Source organism: Pipistrellus kuhlii, unplaced genomic scaffold (assembly GCF_014108245.1).
Source record: "Pipistrellus kuhlii isolate mPipKuh1 unplaced genomic scaffold, mPipKuh1.p scaffold_m20_p_2, whole genome shotgun sequence".
Lineage (NCBI taxonomy): Eukaryota > Metazoa > Chordata > Mammalia > Chiroptera > Vespertilionidae > Pipistrellus > Pipistrellus kuhlii.
Window position 1 is genome coordinate 174,055,062 of NW_023425515.1, and position 20,022 is coordinate 174,075,083.

At 47.1% G+C, this 20,022-nt stretch overlaps 1 protein-coding gene across 2 annotated transcripts; it reads left to right on the forward strand.

Moving 5' to 3' along the window:
• Window positions 1-704: 704 nt before the first annotated feature.
• CUNH1orf216 (chromosome unknown C1orf216 homolog) lies at window positions 705-12,040 on the forward strand. 2 transcript variants are annotated; one of them, XR_004989242.2, is made up of 3 exons: window positions 705-904; window positions 3,480-5,197; window positions 12,027-12,040. XR_004989242.2 is itself a non-coding variant. In XM_036445620.2 (2 exons), the coding sequence occupies exon 2, from the start codon at window positions 3,485-3,487 to the stop codon at window positions 4,160-4,162; it is 678 nt and encodes a 225-aa protein (XP_036301513.1). In that variant the 5' UTR covers window positions 705-904; window positions 3,480-3,484; the 3' UTR covers window positions 4,163-5,915. The 2 variants fall into 2 exon arrangements, 1 of the variants encoding a protein (XP_036301513.1); XM_036445620.2 differs by lacking the exon at window positions 12,027-12,040 and having other exon boundaries at window positions 3,480-5,915.
• Window positions 12,041-20,022: the final 7,982 nt, after the last annotated feature.

Below are 20,022 nucleotides of genomic sequence, written 5' to 3' on the forward strand. Positions count from 1 at the left end.
GTGTTTTTCGGTTTTATGATCGAAGCCAGAAATTCCTCTGTTCTCTTTGATTGCAAACTGGGCCCCCAAACCCTATACGTGTCCCCCAAGGAGGAAGGGAGTGAGGGGTCAGGCTTCAGTCAATAGACACTGAGGAGAGCTCACTGCACCGGCACCTGGCCTGGCAGTAGCCCCAGGCCTGTCCCGGAGCAGATGTTCTTTCTGCTCTTAAACACGTACCTTTCCTAAGTGACTTTAGTGAATAAGCACAGAATGAATACATCGTTTCAAACGGTGATAGATGCTAGGAACAAAAGGAACAACGTGCTCGGGGGATAATATCAGAGACGGTTGATCTGAGAAGAGGCCGAAAGTATGAGAGGGGGGAGGTCATGTTCAGCAGGAGCAGTGTGTGCAAAAGCCCATGGCAGGAAGGAGCCCGGGCCGGCTTGCAGAGATGGAGCTCAGAGGCTGACGAGGGAGAGACAGGGCCGGATGCTCAGGGCCGGGAGGATGCTGCCTGCAGGATTCGCCCTGCAGTGGAGAAGCCATCAGGGGGTTTTAGGCAGGAGGGTGGTGCCATGACCAGAGTTTCATCTTGAGAATGTCACTCTGTCTGCAGAGAGGAGCCCAGGGAGGGCAGCTCGGGACGAACGAACACGGGACCTGCCAGGCCTCGGTCAAGGCTGCGGAAGGGGAGGCGGTCCGGGGGCTCCGCTTCCCCGCGGGAAACCGAAGCGGCCCACGTGGGCCCGGCCGCCCCGCCCCGCGCAATGACGCCGCCGGCCCCGCAGTCCGCGCCCGGAGCTGGGAGCGCAGCCGGGAGCCCCGCACCCCGCGCCGGGCCCGCGTGGACGCCCAGGCCGAGCTCCCGCCGCGGGGCCCGTGGAGCCAGAGCTGGCCGTAGGGGCGGCGCCTCCAGGCCGTGAGTCAGGGGGCCCAAGGGGAGGGTTTGGGGCGCAGCCGGAGGGGTCGGGGGACCAGGAGGGAAATCGCAGCCTGCGCACCGCTGCCTCCTATGGGGGGATTAGGGGAGGGTGGTGTCTGCTTTCGGTCTTCCGGGAGTCTCCCCCTCCTGCAAGGCCGGGCAGGGAGGGAGGCCCATCGCCCCCACCCTCACAGAGCGACCTCCCCTCCACCCCCACCCAAACCCGGCAAACTGAGGATTAGAGAGAGAAGCCTGATCCTGGGGTGTCTGGGTTCCCACTTTACCGGCTTGGAGACCCCCTGCAGCTCGTCACACCACCACCAACACATCCCAGCTTCCTTCGAGGCCCCGCCCAAGTTTAGGAAAAGGGAAACATCTGGGTGGGGATCTCCGGGCACCTCGCTTAGCGGGGTGTTTGAAGGTTATAAAGGAACTGTCCCTACACCACCCACCATCCCCAGCCCACCCCCACCCCAGGACTTCTGCCCACTACTGGATGTGGGGAGAGTCCTTGTCGCTTACATTATCTCTCACTCTTACTGATACCCAGATTTTCTAATTCTAGTGGTACGTGGTCAGTAGAAACCTCTTGCCAATGTTGGTAGAAGGGGGTTATTGAGGAAGTAAGATTAATATTGTATGTCCTCCCTCAGGGCATCGAAATAGAGCAAGTTAGGGGCAGGGACTCGGATAGTAGGTATGGAGGGAAGGAGACAAAGCCCAAGAGGCTTGTTCACAGGGAGGTGGGGTCCCCCTTGGGCAGAGGAAGGAAGTGGACCCAGCGGGGCCAGGCCTGGGCAGCTGGCAGGAGCCTCCTGCTGCTCTTCCTGAACATAGATATCCCACTGCAGGCCCCCTCTCCCCCGTTGGAGACCCCCCTCTCCCCCATTCTCTCACCCAGCAAGTATGGACTGGCACCTGCTAGTGCCAAGCTCCATGCTGGCTCTTGGGAATACGATGGAGGATAAATAGAGGAGTTCCCCATCTATTATAGTCAGGGAGCCGGATTTGTAAGCTGCTATTACAAGAGAGTTTTTAAAAAATTGAATAGACATTTACTGATCATCCATTATGTGTTGGGGACAAGAAACAAACATGAGTTAGACAGTGTGTACCCAGGGCAGTGGGACCCACAGGAAGGCAGTTAACTGTGTGTGTTTGTGTATATTGGGGCAGTGGGGAGAAAATCAGGATGGCATCAGAGATGGGGGAGGGATATTAGAGCTGAGTTTTGAAGTATAAAAAGGAATTTGTGACCTAGCTGGTTTGGTTCAGTGGATGGAGCATCGGCCTGTGAACTGAAGGGTCCCGGAGATCGATTCCAGTCAAGGGCACGTGTCTGGGTTATGGACTCAATCCCCTGGGTCGGCAGGGGGAGGGGGGGAAGAGGAGGAATGCAGGAGGCAGCCAATGAATGATTCTTTCTCATCCTTGATGTTTCTATCTCTCTCTCCCTCTTCCTTCCTTTCCGAAATCAATTAAAAAAAATTTTTTTAAGGAATTTGTGGGTGGAGAAGGATTAGAGGAGAGGGCAGAGGAAGGGTACCGTAGGTCAAGGGAATTGTGGGAGGAGAATAATGGTGCATTTCTGAGATCTCTGAGCAGTTTGGTATGGCAGGAGGGGCAGGGTGGCAAGAGGCAAGTCTGGAGGGGTGAGCAGGAGCCAGATGAAGCACAGCCTTGTGGGCCATTAGAGGTTTAGGGAGCTGGGCTGAATCAAATTTACATTTGTAATTGGAGGCAGAGAGATCAGAGAAAAGGCAGTGGCAGTCATCAGTCCTGGTAAGAAATACCCTAAACCAAGTGAAAGCGAGGAGAGATGTATGTACATACACACACAAAGGGTGTGTGTTTTTTCTCTCTCAGAATTTCGTGGCCAATGAGATGGGGAAAAGAAGCAGCTTGAGGGCCGAACCGGTTTGGCTCAGTGGATAGAGCATCGGCCTGCGGACTGAAGGGTCCCAGGTTCGATTCCAGTCAAGGGCATGTACCTTGGTTGCGGGCACATCCACAGTGGGGGGTGTGCAGGAGGCAGCTGATCGATGATTCTCTCTCATCGATGTTTCTAACTCTCTATCCCTCTCCCTTCCTCTCTGTAAAAAAATCAATAAAATATTAAAGCAGAGTGAGTGGTCCAGGATGCTCTCAAGTGTCTGACTAGAGTGTGGGGCCACTTTGCCCAGGTCCCTGAAGAGGAAGAACTGTTCGGACGCGTAGAATTTGAAGAGCCTGTGGTTGGTTGGAGGGTTGAAAAGTAGTTGGATCTGAGCTGGAGGCAGATCTGAGTCACCAACACATGATTCTCCTTGAAGCTACAGCAGTCTGAGGTCATCTAGGGAGAAGCACATAGAATGAGAAGACACCCTGCCTCAGAGGGCTGAGGGTAAACCTGTGCAGGAGACTGAGAAGCAACAGACAGAAAGGGAGGAGGAAGACCAGGAAGGGAGGTGTTACCAGAGCACAGGAAAAAGGACCGAGAAGGAGCAGCCAAGCACGCTTGCTGGTTGCCTCCACTCTGTCAGGACACCCACCCTGCCCTGCTCTGACTCATCCTTCTGCTTCCCCTCTACAGGCCAGATGTTTGCCATCCAGCCAGAGGTAGCTGAGGGGAGCCAGTTCCTGGGGGGGCCGCCTCCTGGAGCATGCCAACCTGAGTTTCATCCAGACAGCAACTCCAACTTCATGGCGACTGCCAAGGACGCCAATGAGAATTGGCATGGGATGCCAGACCAAGTGGAGCCCAACCTGATGAGGAGCTCCTCTGACTTGCCCTCTGACAACCAGGCCTTCCAGGACCCTGGACTGCCCGAGGGGGAGCTCCGCAGCCCCCCAGAGGGAGCAGAGATCCCCAGAGCTGAGCCTGAGAAGATGAGCAGTGCCGGCACCATCTGCTCCCCTCTGGAAGACAACGGCTATGCCAGCAGCTCCCTCAGCATTGACAGCCTCAGTAGCAGCCCTGAGCCTTCCTGTGAGACCTCTCCCGGCCCTGGGCCTTCAGATCCCCTCCTGCCCTCGGTGGCCCAGGCTGTGCAGAAGCTGCAGGCTCAAGAGCGCTACAAAGAGCAGGAGAAGGAGAAGCACCACATGCACTTGGTGATGTACCGCCGCCTGGCCCTGCTCCAGTGGATCCGAGGCCTGCAGCATCAGCTGGTTGACCAGCAGTCCCGTCTTCAGGAGAGCTTCGACACCATCCTAGACAACCGAAAGGAGCTAATCCGCTGTCTCCAACATAAGGCAGCACCATCCAGGCCCTAGGACCGGGACTAAGCATGTGCCTCTCTGGGGTGCGAGCGTATATGTATATATTTGCAGGCATGCGTGTGATTGTGCACAAGTATGTGATTATTAGCTGGTATGAGTGCAAGTAAGCATAAGTGAGTATGTATGTGCTAACATGTGCCAGGCATCAGCTTATGTGTGCTGTATATAGACACAGCCTAAATTATGTGCAGGCCTGTGTGTGTGTCCATCTGTGTATGTATGGTATGTATGTAAGAGAGTAATAACATTTTGGTTAGTTTACTTTATTATAAGAATACTTATAATACATATAACCTACAAAATATGTGTTAATTGACTATTTATGTTATTCATAAGGCTTCCGGTCAGCAGCAGACTATTAGTTAAGTTTTTGGAGAATCAAAAGTTCTACATGGATTTTCGACTGTTTCAAGGATTGACACCCCTAAAACCTTCGTTGCTCCTGGGTCAACTGTACATACAAAAAAAGTGTGTGCCTGTGAATAGGTTTGAATGTTGAGGCTTGTGGTGGGTGTATATGAGTGAGCTCTTGTCTGTGTAGGCCCATGTATGCTGTAGGGGTGCATGTGTGCTGGTGAAGCCTGGGAAGTGCCTATTAAGAATATGTATTTGCAGGCAGACTCCTGAGCAAGGGTGGGGTGTGCAAATATATATTCAGTTGCATATGTGGGGCAATCCACACCCTATGTTACCCATGACCACAGGGCCCCACTGCTCCCTGGAAAGAGGGTCTTTTGGGGTTTCCCAGGCCACCCCTCCTTCTTCCTAGATTTTGCTCTGGTAAGGCTGTTGTCCCTGACCATGGATTTGCTGTAGATAGTAGCCGCCATAACCTGTCAAGGCTTTTGGCTGCAATTTTGCCAGAGCAATTGGTAGAGCATTTGTATCAGGCTGGGGAGCTGGGGGTGGTGATTGACACCGTGGCAGGGATGGGGGTGGGATCAGAGAAGAAGATAGGGACTGTCTCTCTTGAACTCTGCCTCTCAGCACGTGGGAGATGGGATGTGGAGATGATAATGGAAAATAGGAGTTTGGGAATTCTCAAATACCAGTTCCAAACAAATCACAAACCAGTCCCTCTCCCCTGCAAAGGAGCTGTTACAGACCATATTGATTTAAGCTTCTGATGAAAAGAAACGTGTGCTAATAAGCTTGCAAAGAATGGACAAGGTGTTCCCCGGCTGTTGGGTAAACTCTCACTTCCGTCTCTGTGCCTCTACTTGCTGTGCCTCTCTGGATTTAGCAGCGCTGGGTGTTGAATTAGTTTGGTTCTTTTCCCTGAAAACAGAATGTCTGTGCCAGGAGGAGCCAATTCTTTCAAGAGGGAACAGGGGACAGGGTCAGCCCTACCTCTGTAAACTCTTAGAATATTGAATCATCCCCCTTTTCATCACTGAAATGCTCTCTAAGTGGGAGTTGACGGGCTCCAGCGGAAGCTCTGTGAGGTGGAGAGCTGGTGAGTTCTGGAGAGAGCCAAAGACTAAGGCAGCCAGGCTCTCTGTTTTGCTTCTGGGAGCCAAGAGGTTGCAAGATCCTAGTGGGTGAGCAGTGGCATGGAGGTCATTGATACTAGTAGTCTGGCTCTCAGTCTTCCTATCTGTAAAATGGGGGGGGGGGGCTCTTTCTATATCTGAGTGGGGGGGGGGGAGCAATGGGGAGTGAGGCTGAGACAGTGACCCTGGGGACTTGTGTCTGACTTTTGCATGTTGAGTCTGAACCAAGATGAATAAACTGGAGCAGAGAAATGTGTTTCTTGAGTTTGTGTTTCTATTCTATTCTTGAGTTTGTGTCGTCTGGTGGCCTCTTTGTCACATGAGCCCCTTTTTGAGCAGCGTTCTGAGCTGGGGGGGTAAGGATGGGGAAGACACCGGGGAGGAGGAATCCAGCCTGCGATGATTGACAGTCTGATGGTGGTCTGAGGTCTCTCCTAAGGGGTGTCTCAGGTTGAAAGGAGGGACTTGGCCTCTGCGAGAGCCTTATTTGGGTTGTCCTTGTCCTAAGGCACCTTTGGGCCTAAAAATGGGGCGTTGATTGTGAAAGAATCACAATCACAAAACACATAAACACTCATATTCTCAACTCTGTTCGGGAGCCACTGCTTCCCTGAAAGGCAGCCTGACTGCAAAAGACCGAGGGTCCTTAGGTGGTTCTGACACAGATGTGGTTACAATACATGTACATGACTTCAGATATTTGTTGATGCCAATCATATTAGATCTTCTGTTTTATATTAATTTGTACGATGATTTATTGATGTCTCAAAAATTCATTACTTTTATAAAGTAAGTATATTAATTACCTATTGCTGCATAACAAATTACCCTCAAATTTAGTGACTTAAAGAAATACACATTTGTCATCTCACCATTTCTGTAGGTCAGGAATCTCTCTTAAGGCTACAGTCAGGGCCGAGTCAGTCCAGGGTGCATGGAGCACTCAGTTCTTCAAGGACTGTTGGCTGAAGGTCACTTTCAGTTCCCTGCCATGTGGGCCCTTCTAACATGGCGGCTTAGTTCATCAAATCATGCAACCTAAGAAAGTCAGAGTACTAGCAAGACAGCAGTCACAGTTTCTGTAACCTCATCATAAACATTCATCCCCTCCATATTGCCATATCCTGCTGGTTAGAAGTAAGTTTCTCGCCGAAACTGGTTTGGCTCAGTGGTAGAGCGTGAGTCTGCGGACTGAAAGGTCCCAGGTTCGATTCCGGTCAGGGGCATGTATGTTGGTTGCGGGCACATCCCCGGTAGAGGGTGTGCAAGAGGTAGAGGTAGAGGGTGTTTCTCATCGACGTTTCTAGCTCGCTCTCTCCCTTCCTCTCTGTAAAAAATCAATAAAATATATTAAAAAAAAAAAGTAAATTTCTCAAAGGGAGGCTATTACACAAGCATCTAAGAACCAGGCAGGGGGAGAATCAGAGGGCATCTTAGAGGATGCCTACCATAGAAGGCATATTTTATTGATTAAATCAATCAAATATTTTATTGCTTATTTTAAAATTACAAAAAAATATATTTCACTTAAAATAATTGAAACATTTTAGAGAAAAGTATATATATTTTTTATTTTTTTAAATAAAGGTATATATATATTTTAAATCCCAGAAAATATACTTCCCAGAAATAGTGACCCAATATATTAATAATTCTTATTATCTCTGCATTTGATATTTATACAGAAACAATATTGAACCAGTTTTGACAAATTCACTTATTAAGAGATCTTGTTCTAGCAAAGAGCTATAGCTAAAATTTGAATAACTTTAACCATAGGGATTTCTAACAATGAGACATCAAGCCCCTAGAGACCAAGAGGGGGAATTTTTAGGAAGAACCCCTTTCCCAGAGGTGTGAAGGCTCTTCTGCGCACAACCAATGGCTGAGAGCACAGACAGTGAGGCCAGGCCCCTGGGTTTGGATGTTAGCATCATTGTTCTCTGTCTCTATGACCTTGGGTAAGTCAATTAACTTCTCTGTACTGTATCTCAATTTCTTCATTTTAAAATGAAAACAGGTTTGTAACTACCTCATAGGGTTATCTTAAGGATTAAATTTATAATATGCAAAAATACTGATAGCTATGCATGGCACATAGTAAACTATCTTAATGAGAGTCATGAATATAATTATAAATAACTAGTGGCCCGGTGCACGAAATTTGTGCATGGGGGGGGGGGATGGAGTTGGTGTCCCTCAACCCAGCCTACACCCTTTCCAATCTGGGACCCCTAGGGGGATGTCCAACTGCTGGCTCCTAACCACTCACCTGCCTGCCTGCCAGATCATCCCTAACCATTCTGCATGCCGGCCTTGCACCATTCCTCTCCTCAGACCCCTCCTCTCCTCAGAGATGTATCACCAGTAGATTCAAAGAGAGAGGTGTCCGGTTGTGGGACTGGCGGGAGCAGGGAGGGAGGTGGCACGGGGTCAGGGCCGGGAAAGGGCTAAGTCCCTGAGGGCCTGCACCCCCCAAACCCACCTGGCGGGAGAGAGATCTCGGGCAGTGAGATGGGGGTTGTCCAAGAGACTTGGGCTGGGTGGGAGCCGTGACCTTGCCCCGTAAGGTGGAGCTCCCGTGCTCCGTGCTGGCGAAGGAGCGGGCTGAAGGCAGGCGTTCAGCTGGTGTTCTGCGGTCTCCTGCGGGGCTCCTCCTCTCCCCCACCCCTAAAGGCGCAGACAAAGGGGCGGCCTCCTCGGAGCCTCGCGGGCCGGGGGTTCCCCCACAAAGCGTGGGTCTGGCAGGGCCGAGCCCGCCCCACGCGGCGGCGCGCCCCCAACCGCTGATCCGCACGGCTGCCAGCGAGTTTCCTGCGCTAAATCCCAACAAGCATGAAAACGGCTCAGGGCGGCCGCCAGCAGGCCCTTTGTCCCGGCCCCCGCCCCGCGGGACAGCTGCAGCCGATCCCTCCCCTCCTGTGTCTCCGCCCCGCGCCCCCTGCCGCCTCCGCCTCAGCTGCTGGGAAGGCCGGCCGCCTTCCAGGGCTTTCGCCTCAGGCCCTTGGACGCACAAAGGGGGGCGGCGCCCCTAATCTGGGGGAGAAGGAGGATTAACTCTAGGATCTGTAGGGAGGAGTGAGGCTAAAGTGGGAAGAGCAAGAGAGGACTGTGGGGTGAGCCCTCCGCTGCGAGTGTGGGTGGAGGTGGGCAGGGTGTGCAGTGATGGGAGCCTGCAGGGGCGCACAGAGATGTGGGGCTGGACCTGTGGGTGTACAGGTCTGAGTGTGTGCGAGTTAGCGGCTGGAGGGGACTCGGATGGTTCCTGGACTCCTCTAGGCGGCCCCCACTCTCCAGTGTTCAGGTAGCCCTCCCTAGACCTTGATGCTTCCCTTCGCTGGCCTGGGACCTCCTCTCTCCCATTCCTCCTAGGATCTCCTCCTTTCTGTGCCTTCAGTCCCTACTCATACCCTGGACTTCCAACCTCTGTCTCCAGCAGAGTCCGTGCCCCCATCCCCACTGCATATTCAACTGCCCAGTGGACAGCTCCACCCCGGTGACTCAATTCAGACTGCCTATGACCCAATCTGAGCTCATCTTCTCACCCACAAACTGGGTCATTCCACTCGGTCCTTTGGGGTGTGAGTCTAGTTTTCCTAGTTCTCCTCATTGATAGATTAAATAGAGAAGGTAGACCGGAGACTGGGTGGCAGGACACGCACAGGCTTTATTGGGGGGAAGGGTACCCCTGCCGGCTGCTTCCACGGAGAGGAGCGGAAGAGAGCAAGTGAGGGGCGTACCAGCACCTTTAAGGATAGGGGGCGGGGCTTAGGGCACTCAGCACAAGCTGATTGATTAGGGACCTAGGGACTTAGGAATTGGGGGCTTAGGGTATTTGGCAGGTGCTGATTGGTGGTTCAGAGCTCAGGAATGTCTGGCCACAGGTGGGGTGTATGTCTGTCCATCAATTGAAGTAAGGGAAGATCTATCACTCATGGCACTCAATCACCAAGTCCAGTTCCTTCCAACTTCCAAGAACTTCTGCAGCCCGTGCCTTCCTCTCTACTCCAATTTCCCCCACCTTGGTTCAGGCCACCATCATTTCTCATCATTTAGAGGGGTCCTGGACTGGCTCCCTTCCTTCCATTCACCGCCCTGCTCTAGAGTGGACTCCTATAAGTCGCCTCCAATTTAAGATCTTTCCAAGGCTCTCCAGTGGTTCAACTTGCTTAGTTTGGCCTGCAAGATCTTCACTGGCTGGTTCCTGCATCCCTGCTGGCTTGATCTTTCCCAAGGATCGAGTGTTCCGTAAGTTTCTGTTTGGTCTATAAAGACCTTCCTCAAGACTCATGGAGATTTTTTCCTTCTCAGGAAAGGGAATGAAATCAATGGCTAGACTTGTTCCTCACAGAACCATCCTTCAGAGCCGCAAACTCCAGGGAACTACAGGGCAGTGGGTGATTCGGGAAAGCCAGACCCACCAAAGATGGTATGTACTGGCTCAGTCTTGCCCACATGAAGTCTGCCACACGCAAGATAGCTGGGTTCCTCCCAAACTGATGAGGTCCTGCCCTTCGTTCAGCTCCCTCGCCCACTGTGGTTATAGGACCCCCAGGGGTGCTGGATACCCTTGTCTCTGTCCCAAATCCCTCTGGATGGGCCACATCCCCAGAGAGCCAAGAATCACACAGTCTGCAAGCATGTGTGTGGCACTCCCTTGCTGTCACCACTGTCACCAAACACCACTTCCTAGGCACTGCCAGGAGCCTGTCACCAAGGTGCTCTTCACATCTTCATCTTAGTCACAGACAGGACTAAGTCAGGACTATTTGTTCTTGCATTCAACAAATATTTATTACTAAAGGCCCAGTGCATGAAATTTGTGCACTGGAGGAGGCCTGCACCCTCTCGAAGTCCTGGAGCTCTCAGGGGATGTCCTTAGCACTGCCTGGGGAGACAGGAGAGGCTCCAGAAACCACTGCTGTGCTCAACAGCCATGAGCCCGCTTCTGACTGAGCAACTGTGGGAGCACACTGATCATCAGGAGGGCAGCTCCTGCGTTGAGTGTCTGCATCCTGGTGGTCAGTGCATGACATAACAACTGGTCATTCCGCTGTTCAGATGATTTGCATTTTAGCCTTTTATTATATAAGATTGTCTACCATGTGCCAAACCCTCTGCTAGGCACTGAGGACACAGGTGGATCAAACACAGTTCCAGCCATAGGGACTTCACAGTTTATCCGTGAAGACAGATCCAGTCCTGGATAATGAGAGTGTGCTAAGTGCGAAAAGAAGTACATGGTGCTATGGAAGCACTTTCCAAAGTATGTTTCAACAGGTGGGAAATAAAAGATTTCCGTGACCAAAGGGGTTTGGGAAACAATGGGTTAAACTATGTTAATTGGACTTTTAAAAAATATATATATTTTATTGATTTTTTACAGAGAGGAAGAGAGAGGGATTGAAACATTGATGAGAAAGGAACATCAACCAGTTGCCTCCTGCACACCCCCACAGGGAATGTGCCCGCAACCAATGTACATGCCCTTGACTAGAATCGAACCTGGGACCTTTCAGTCCGCAGACTGACGCTCTATCCACTAAGCCAAATCGGTTTTGGCATTAATTGGACTTCTTTACTGCTGGACTCCTCAGTGCCTTTCTGTGCAAATATGTGTTGTGAATTTCTAAGAGGCGGGCAGTGTATGAAGGGGGCTTCTCAAACTTGTCTGAGCATGGAATGTTTTTTTGATGGATCGTCTTATAGAGTGAGTGTTCCAGGGATCACATTTGGGAAACACATTGCCATGGGAACCTAGAGAATGGAGAGACTAATTCTGTGTAGGGAGAGGAATAAGGGATATGAGGGACAATCAAGAAAGAGTTCATAGAGGGACTCACTCAGTCAACCTCAAGGATGAGTAAAAGTAGGTGAGGAAGAGAGCATCCTAGAAAAAGTGAAGGGGCCTGAACCAGGGGCCTTCAGTAGTTCAGAAGCAGGGCACTGTCCCAAAGACAGCAACTGCAATGTGGACAGGGGCTTTATCCAAACAACCATTAGGAATATTCTCTCCCATGAGCTTGGCCTGAAACATCACGTCACTTCCTGGGATGCTAGGCAGTATACTAGCGTCAGTAAAACATCTCACCTGCCTGTGAGCCAGACATGCCTCTGTCTTCAGGTACAGCCAGGACCTTTACAGTTTGGGTGTGCATGCGGTAGTAATGGGTGCAGACTGAGAATCCCAGGAGGCAGTTTTCTGAAGAGAGAGGTTCTCTACTAGGGCTTTATTATGGGAGCCAACAAAACTCCCTCGGAAGACCTTTCTTACTTTGTGTCAGCTGAATTTGGTTCTTCAGGAGCCATCAATATAGGCTCAGCCCAGAACATGCAGATGTATACAGGTGTATAAATGTGTCCAGACCCTGTGAAGATGTCCAAAGCTTTAAAAAAAAAAAAATTATTGCCGAAATCGGTTTGGCTCAGTGGATAGAGCATTGGTTTGCAGACTGAAAGGTCCCGGGTTTAATTCCGGTCAAGGGCATGTACCTTGGTTGCGGGCACATCCCCAAGTAGGGAGTGTGCAGGAGGCAGCTGATCGATAATTCTCTCTCATCAATGTTTCTAACTCTCTATCCCTCTCTCTTCTTCTCTGTAAAAACTCAATAAAATATATTTAAAAAATATATATATATATATTTTTTTGATTTTTTACAGAGAGGAATAGATTCTCAGTGCCATCTTTTCCAACTCACATATCCATTGTAGCCCACACCATCTCCCTAACAGCAACAACATAATTGATATAATGATCAATCATGTTGATCATTATATCCCAGATGAGAAGGTAAAAGAAGAGCAGCAGAAGGCAGAAGGGGAGTGGGAGAAGAGCATGACACAGGGTGCTTACTGTGTGCCGGGGTGGGCACTGCTCTTGGTGCTCAACATGTGTGAACCCACGAAGGGCAGGTGTGCTACCTACTCTGCTTCCAGTGCCTATAACACCTGAAATCCTCACACAGTCTCCTAGGACTCACCAACCACCTTATCCCTGAATTCTTTCCTACCCCCCAAACTCACCCAGATAGAAGCAGACCCTTCTAAGTGATTGCCTGACTCCCTTCATTCTCCCCCACCCCCCATTTGTCTCAGGTACAATTACCATCTTGCTCTCCCTAATGAAACTTGTTTTATATGATCCTCTTAGATACTCCCCTAATTCTAATGAGGTCTTCTAATGTGTGTGTGTACATGTGTACACACTTACATGCATTGGCACATATGAGTTTTGGGGGATGGGGAGTCAGAATGTCTATGTACTCATCTAACAGATAGAAAGACTGAGGCAGGGAGAAGAGAAGGGAGATCTTTCTGGCTCATCTGGAAATGGCAAATTACCTTATAATCTTATAGTGTCTTGCCTCTTCATGATATGTAACATTTTTGAAATCACTTGCAGTTCTGATATTTGACTCTATAGTAGGTACAATCCACCCCATTTTTCAGTGGAAGTCAAGCAGCATTAACTGTGGAAGTTGATTTTGTGTTTCTGAGCCCCTCATCCAGTGAGGCAGGCATGGTTAGGGTCTCCATGGTCTTATAAACCTTACACAGAGAAGGATAACTTTAGAAGTCCCTTACTGAATTAGCAGCCTATGTTCTGCTTTCCATAATAATAAAAAAAGTGCGTGCTCACACTTTTTCCCTATTTTACCATTGCTTTCTCTGATTACACTGAGAGGTAGATTCTGGGATGCCTTTTTATGGAAGAGGAAATGGGGATAAGAAAGGTTAAGTGATTTGTTCTTGAGATGGAGCAAGAATCCCTCTCTTCAACTAACTACCCATGCAACCACACAGGTCTCTCCCAAATCACTATTGAATCCCGTGACAGCAGTGTGGCAGGACTTAAAAGGAAGGCTTGTACCTGCATGCAGGGAGGGCTGCTAGCTCAATGGGAGTGCCTTTGGCATTTGGGTAATTCTTGGAGTAGGACTGTCCTAGGCAATGCAGAGTCCCAATTTAGCATCCTTGTCTCTTAGACATGAAATACCAATAGCTCTTTCTACTTAATGATTGAGACAACCAAAAGATCTCTCTCACATCAAAAAAAAATTTTTTTTTATTGTCTTAAGTTTTACATATGTCTGCTTTTCCCCCAATTGACCCCCCTCCCCAGCCATTCCCACCCCGGGGAAGCCCCCACTGCCTCCGTGTCTGTGTCCATTGGTTATGCTAATATACATGTATACAAGTCCTTTGGTTGCTCTCTAACTCCTCCCCTCCCCTCACATTCCATTTGTCTCTGGATCTATTCTTGTTCATCAAATTATGTTGATCATTATATCCCAAATATGAGTGAGATCATATATTTATCTTTCTCCGACTGGCTTATTTCACTTAGCATAATGCTCTCTAGTTCTCTCTCACATTTTAAAAAGCCCACTATAGAGGTGATATCTCCTCAAAATCTCCTCTCCCCCTGCCACTTAGAACCCCAGGACTATAATCCCAGTTTCAGCACCTCTCCCTCTAGGGCAGTGTTTTTCAACCTTTTTTGGGCAAAGGTACACTTACTTGTTTCATGAAAAAAATCACGAGGCACACCACCATTAGAAAATGTTAAAAAATTTAACTCTGTGCCTATATTGACTATATATAAAGTAATTCTCTTGAATAGGAATCAAATAAACACAAAGAAAGTATTTTATAATTACTTTATTATGAAATATTAAGTAAACAAAATAGTGAAAAATTATAAAATTCTTGTCTTGTCTGCACCTACGGCACACCAGGCAACATCTCGAGGCACACTAGTGTGCCGCGGAACAGCGGTTGAAAAACGCTGCTCTAGGGCTCTCTTAGCAAGAAAGTGTCAGGAGTTATTGAGGTTTGAGCCCCAACCTGCCTCTGAGGTCTGAGGAGGCTGTTCCTTTAAGGAGGCTGGTTCCCAGGACTGAAGAAGGGGAATTGGAGTTAGGGGTTGGGAAAGGTGATAGAAGGAAAGGAGGGAGAGGACCCCCTCCCCATCCCTGCCCCCTGCAGGCTTCACCTAATCGGCCACACTCTGCATTATTACCCGCCTAACGTGGCATGCTTTTAAATAAAATATGCAAAGACTTCCCTCTCAAATTATCTCCCCAGGCAAGCTAGCTCAACTCCAAGCTTGTTAATAGAAAAAATGCAAATAGGGCCTCCCACCTCTCTCTCCCAGCCCCTAGGCTCTGGACTGCTAATGTGATTTCCTTCTTTTGGGGAATTTGTCTGTTTTCCTTGAAACCAGTTTTTTTAGGGGGACAAAGGTGGGTGTGTTTCCCAGGTGCCATCCAAAGGGAGAGTCTTGGGAGGGCGGAACAGCTCAGGTAGAAGTTAGAAAACATCACTCTGTTGTGGAGCCTGTCTCTTTCTGAGCCTCCTTTTCCTCATCCAACGTCTTATTTAGCCCCCGCTCCACCCCTGCCCAGGACTGTTGTGAGCAAGGCTGAATGGTGGGCAAGGCATGGAGCCAGGCACCAGCAGGTACATCTTTTCCGTTTACACCTGCTGCGCTTGAGCTTCTGCCGTCATGAAGCTCACAGTCCAGCAGGAAACAAATAAACAAACACAAAACACCCAGATAATTAAAAAAAAATCTTAAAGCAATTCTAGGACACCTTAATCCAGCAGCCAAAAGCAACATCACTGTAGTGAGACAAATGAACACCAAACCTCCTTCCTGATGTGCTGCCCTGAGAACACGCCATCCTGACAAAGAGGCAGAGCCTGAGGAATGCAGAACCAGGAGGCAGCCACCAGACAAGCATAAAGTCAGGGCCACGCTAAGAAATAGGGGCAGGGGCTCTGGAGAAATACCAAGGTCACAAAAGAAGAATGAGCTCTTCCAGAGAAAAGGGGCTCAAGAGGCAAGACAACAAAATGCAGTGTCTGGTTCTGAATCAGATACTGGATGGAAACACATTTCTGGAAAGGACAGCATTGTGACTACAGGTTGTATTATAGATATTTTATTGTACCTGTTTTAAATTTCCTGAATATGAGTATCATATTATGGCTAAAAGAATCTCCTTGTTTGGGGGAAATATGTGGAAGTGTTTGGAGGTAAAAGATCATGATATTTGCAATTTAGCTTCAGATGATTCAAAGAACAAAGGTGGCAAATATGAACAAATGGTGAGTTAGGTGAGAAATTTAGGATTGTTCATTGAATTATTTTTGCAGTTTTCCATAGGTTTAAACATTTTCATAATAAAAAGCTAGAAAAGAGAAAAATTCTGATTGGCTTTTTAAAGCATGATGATACTATTGTAATTATGATTTTTAAATGTCTTATTAATTTACTTATTTAAGTAAAGTTGGTGCACAATATTATATTAGTTATATTAGTTTCAGGTGTACAATTTAGTGATTCAACATTTTTATATTGTGCAATATAACTATGATTTTTTTTAAATCCTTATTTTTTAGAGACACTTGCTAAATAAAAAAATTTTAAGATGAAATAAAATTATTTAAAAATAATACAGAAGGCCGAAACCGGTTTGGCTCAGTGAATAGAGCATTGGCCTGCGGACTGAAGGGTCCTGGGTTCGATTCTGGTCAAGGGCATGTACGTTGGCTGTGGGCACATCTCCGGTAGGGGGTGTGCAGGAGGCAGCTAATTGATGTTCCTCTCTCATAGATGTTTCTAGCTCTCTATCTCTCTCCCTTCCTTTCTGTAAAAAATCAATAAAATATTTAAAAAATGGCTATACTATTTAAAAAATAATAATAATACAGAAGGAGGGAAGTAGTTGGGGGTTAGATGAAATCAGATTGAAATTGTGTGATAAGAATATTCTCTTGTTTTTCTTATATGTAATTTTTCTATAAGAAAAATTTTTTTTTTTCATAAAAGCAATCACAAGAAATGTGATGAGTGTCAGGAGAGAAGAGCAGGTCTAGCAGGGAACACAATCCAGGTGAGGGGCTTGGAGCAGTCTGAGGAGTGTTTAAGCAGAGGCTTAGAGTGGGGTCAAACTGGGGTGAGGTGGCAGTGCTCTCCAGGCCAGTGGTCCAGCAGGTACCAGAGTGAGACAGCATGGTGGGCTTGTAGAACCTGCATGTAAAGTGGAGAGGAGAGGCCTGGTGCAGGATGGAGAGAGATTGAGCTAGAGAGGTAAGGACCTGGGGATTTTGTCCTGAAAGCAACAGAGAGCTTTAAGCTGGGAAGTGACAGGGTTGGATTTGCATTTGAGGAAGACCACACTGGTGCTTTGGGGGCTCCTTGGAAGATGCAAGACTGGGGACCGTTAGAAGCTTCTGTCCTGTGAGCTGGATCTGAATTGCTTCCTTCCCCCCAGGCTTCCTGACTTTCACTCCTAACTAAGAGATGGAGCTTGAGGGATTTCAAACATATGGCCAACCCACCCCCAAAGCCCTAATGGCTGTCCTCCCACCTCCAATTCCCTTTGACTCCATCATCATAGGTAAGCGATGTCCTTAAGACTTTCAGGCTCACCAAAAACAGTTTGGCTTAGTGGATAGAACATCGTCCTGTGGACTGAAGGGTCCTAGGTTCGATTCCAGTCAAAGGCATGTGCCTTGGCTGTGGGCACATCCCTGGTTGGGGGGGCGGGGTGCAGGAGGCAGCTAGTCGATATTTCTCTCTCATCTACGTTTCTAGCTCTCTATCCCTCTTCTTTCCTTTCTGTAAAAATTCAATAAAATATATTAAAAAAAAAAAAAAGACTTTCAGGCTCTGGAGTCAGGTTGTCTGGGTTTAGTTTCTACCTCTGCCCCTTACTAGCTGATGACCTTGGACAAGTTTCTTTTTATTTTATTTTACAGTTTACAATCAATATTATTTTTGCATTAGTTTTAGGGGTATAGCATACTGGTTAGACAGTCATACACTTTACAAAGAGTTCTCCCCTGTATTTCCAGTAACCTTTTGGCACTATACGAAGTTATTGAAACATTATTGACTATATTCCCTAAACTTAACTTTCCATCCCCATGACTATTTTGTAACTACCAATTTGTACTTTTTAATCCCTTTGCCTCTTTCAACTAGTCCTCCAAACCCTCTTTCCCTTTGGAAAACACCAGTTTAACAAATTTCTTTACTTCAACTTCCTCATCTATGAAACAGGGATAATAATTCTACTTATATCACAGGGAAGTTGTGAGGATTAAACGCATTGGTAAGCACCATGTGAGGATTAAATGCATTGGTAAGCACCATGTGGTCACAATAGCCCCTAGCCCATCATAAAAACTTAATAAGTCTACTCTGTGCCAAGTACTGTCCTGATGGATGGGGAGAGAGAAGACAGGCTCTCCCTCCTCAAAGACGGAGGTCTTTTTTTTTTTTAATAAATATATTTTATTGATTTTTTACAGAGAGGAAGAGAGAGGGACAGAGAGCTAGAAACATCGATGAGAGAGAAATATGGATCACCTGCCTCTTGCACACCCCCTACTGGGGATGTGCCCGCAACCAAGGTACTGAAATCGAACCCTGGACCCTTCAGTCTGCAGGTTGATGCTCTTATCCACGGAGCCAAACCGGTTTCAGAAAAGATGGCACTCTTATTGCATAGATGGAACACAGAATTAAAAAAGAACAATATCAAAGCACTGTATAATTGCATTATTTACATACAATATGAAACACGGCTGGAAACAACCAAGTGTCCATCAAGAGGGGAATGGCTAAGGAAATAGTTACATCCAACAATGTTTAGAAATAGGTTGGGAAAATTCCATTTTGTTCATATTAGGTGAAAAGGCAAGAAGCAAAATTGTAAGTGTCATACAACTTCAATCATATTTTTGAAAGAATAAAAAGAAAAAGAAAAAACCACAAAGGAGCTGAAACCGGTTTGGCTCAGTGGTAGAGGGTCGGTCTGCAGACTGAAAGGTCCCAGGTTCGATTCCGGTCAGGGGCATGTACGTTGGTTGCGGGCACATCCCCGGTAGAGGGTGTGCAAGAGGCAGCTGATCGATGTTCCTCTCTCATCTACGTTTCTAGCTCTCTATCTCTCTCCCTTCCTCTCTGTAAAAAATCAATAAAATATATTTAAAAAACACACACACACACACAAAGGAAACACACTGAAAATTTTAGAGCAGTTACCTCTAGATGGTGCTATTTAGGTGTGGTTTAAAGTTGTTTTAAAACTTGTTTCTAAAATATCTAATAAACATGAATTACTCTTATAATGGGGACATTTCAACCTTACTTTGTTTGCTTTGGGTTACAAATGAATAATAGTGAATATCATTAGCCAGCCACCAGGAAAATAAAAATCTAACCACAATGCAATGCCACTTCAAACCTGCAAGAATGGCTAATAACCACAACAGATAATGTATCAGTGAGGATATAGAAAAATTGGAATCCTTATTTATGACCTGCTGGTGGGAATGTAAATAATGCAGCTGCATGGGAAAACAATCTGGCAGTACCCCAAAAGGTTTAACGTAGAGCTACTGTAATTCCACAAACAAGCAATTTCAATCCTAATACATATATAGCCATGAGAATTGAAAATATATATTCACACAAAAGCTTGTGCATAGGTGTTCATAGTAGCCAAAAGTGGAAACAACTCAAACATCTATCAAATGATGGATGATTAAACAAAATGTGACATATCCATATAATGAAATATTACTTAAAATAAATAGAAATGATGCATTTTTAATTTATTTTATTGTAATTATAATTATACTACATATCATGTATGATATATCATATCATCATCCTATAAAAGTAGCAAGGCTACCAACTACAACTTTGAAAAATAGGGTTAAAAAAATAGGGTTGTAGGATTATAGATGGCTGGGGGTGACTCCATAATTATTGTGTATGAGGGACTTAAGATAGCAATCTGATGGAAGGAAGCAGATCTTGAAATTGCATTTCCATAGCACTTTACATACTAAGGAAAATAAAAGAATGAGGGGGAGGTTATGGTGGAGGGAGAGAGACTAAAGAGACATAGGATGTCTTGCTTTTCTCTAATACAGGAACTCTGAGCATGCTGGTGGATTTTCTTTCAGATTTTTTCCCCCTAATCAAACTTTTTACACAGCTGCAGTTGTAATGCATAAGCATGATGAATCTGAATGTTTGACTTAATAATCATTTTCCATGCTGTTACACAGACTTTCTGACCACTTTAAAATTTATTTCCTGTTATATAGAACTAACTAAAACTTACTTAACTCTTTTTTAAAAAATATATATTTTATTGATTTTTTTACAGAAAGGAAGAGATAGGAATAGAGAGTTAGAAACATTGATGAGAGAGAATCATCGATCAGCCGCCTCTTGCACACCCCCCACTGGGGATGTGCCTGCAACCAAGGTACATGCCCTTGACGGGGATCGAACCCGGGACCTTTCAGTCCGCAGGCCGACGCTCCACCACT

Excerpts from the sequence above, each read along its gene's own strand:
- CUNH1orf216 (XM_036445620.2), top strand. The coding sequence starts at position 3,485 with ATGTTTGCCATCCAGCCAGAGGTAGCTGAGGGGAGCCAGTTCCTGGGG.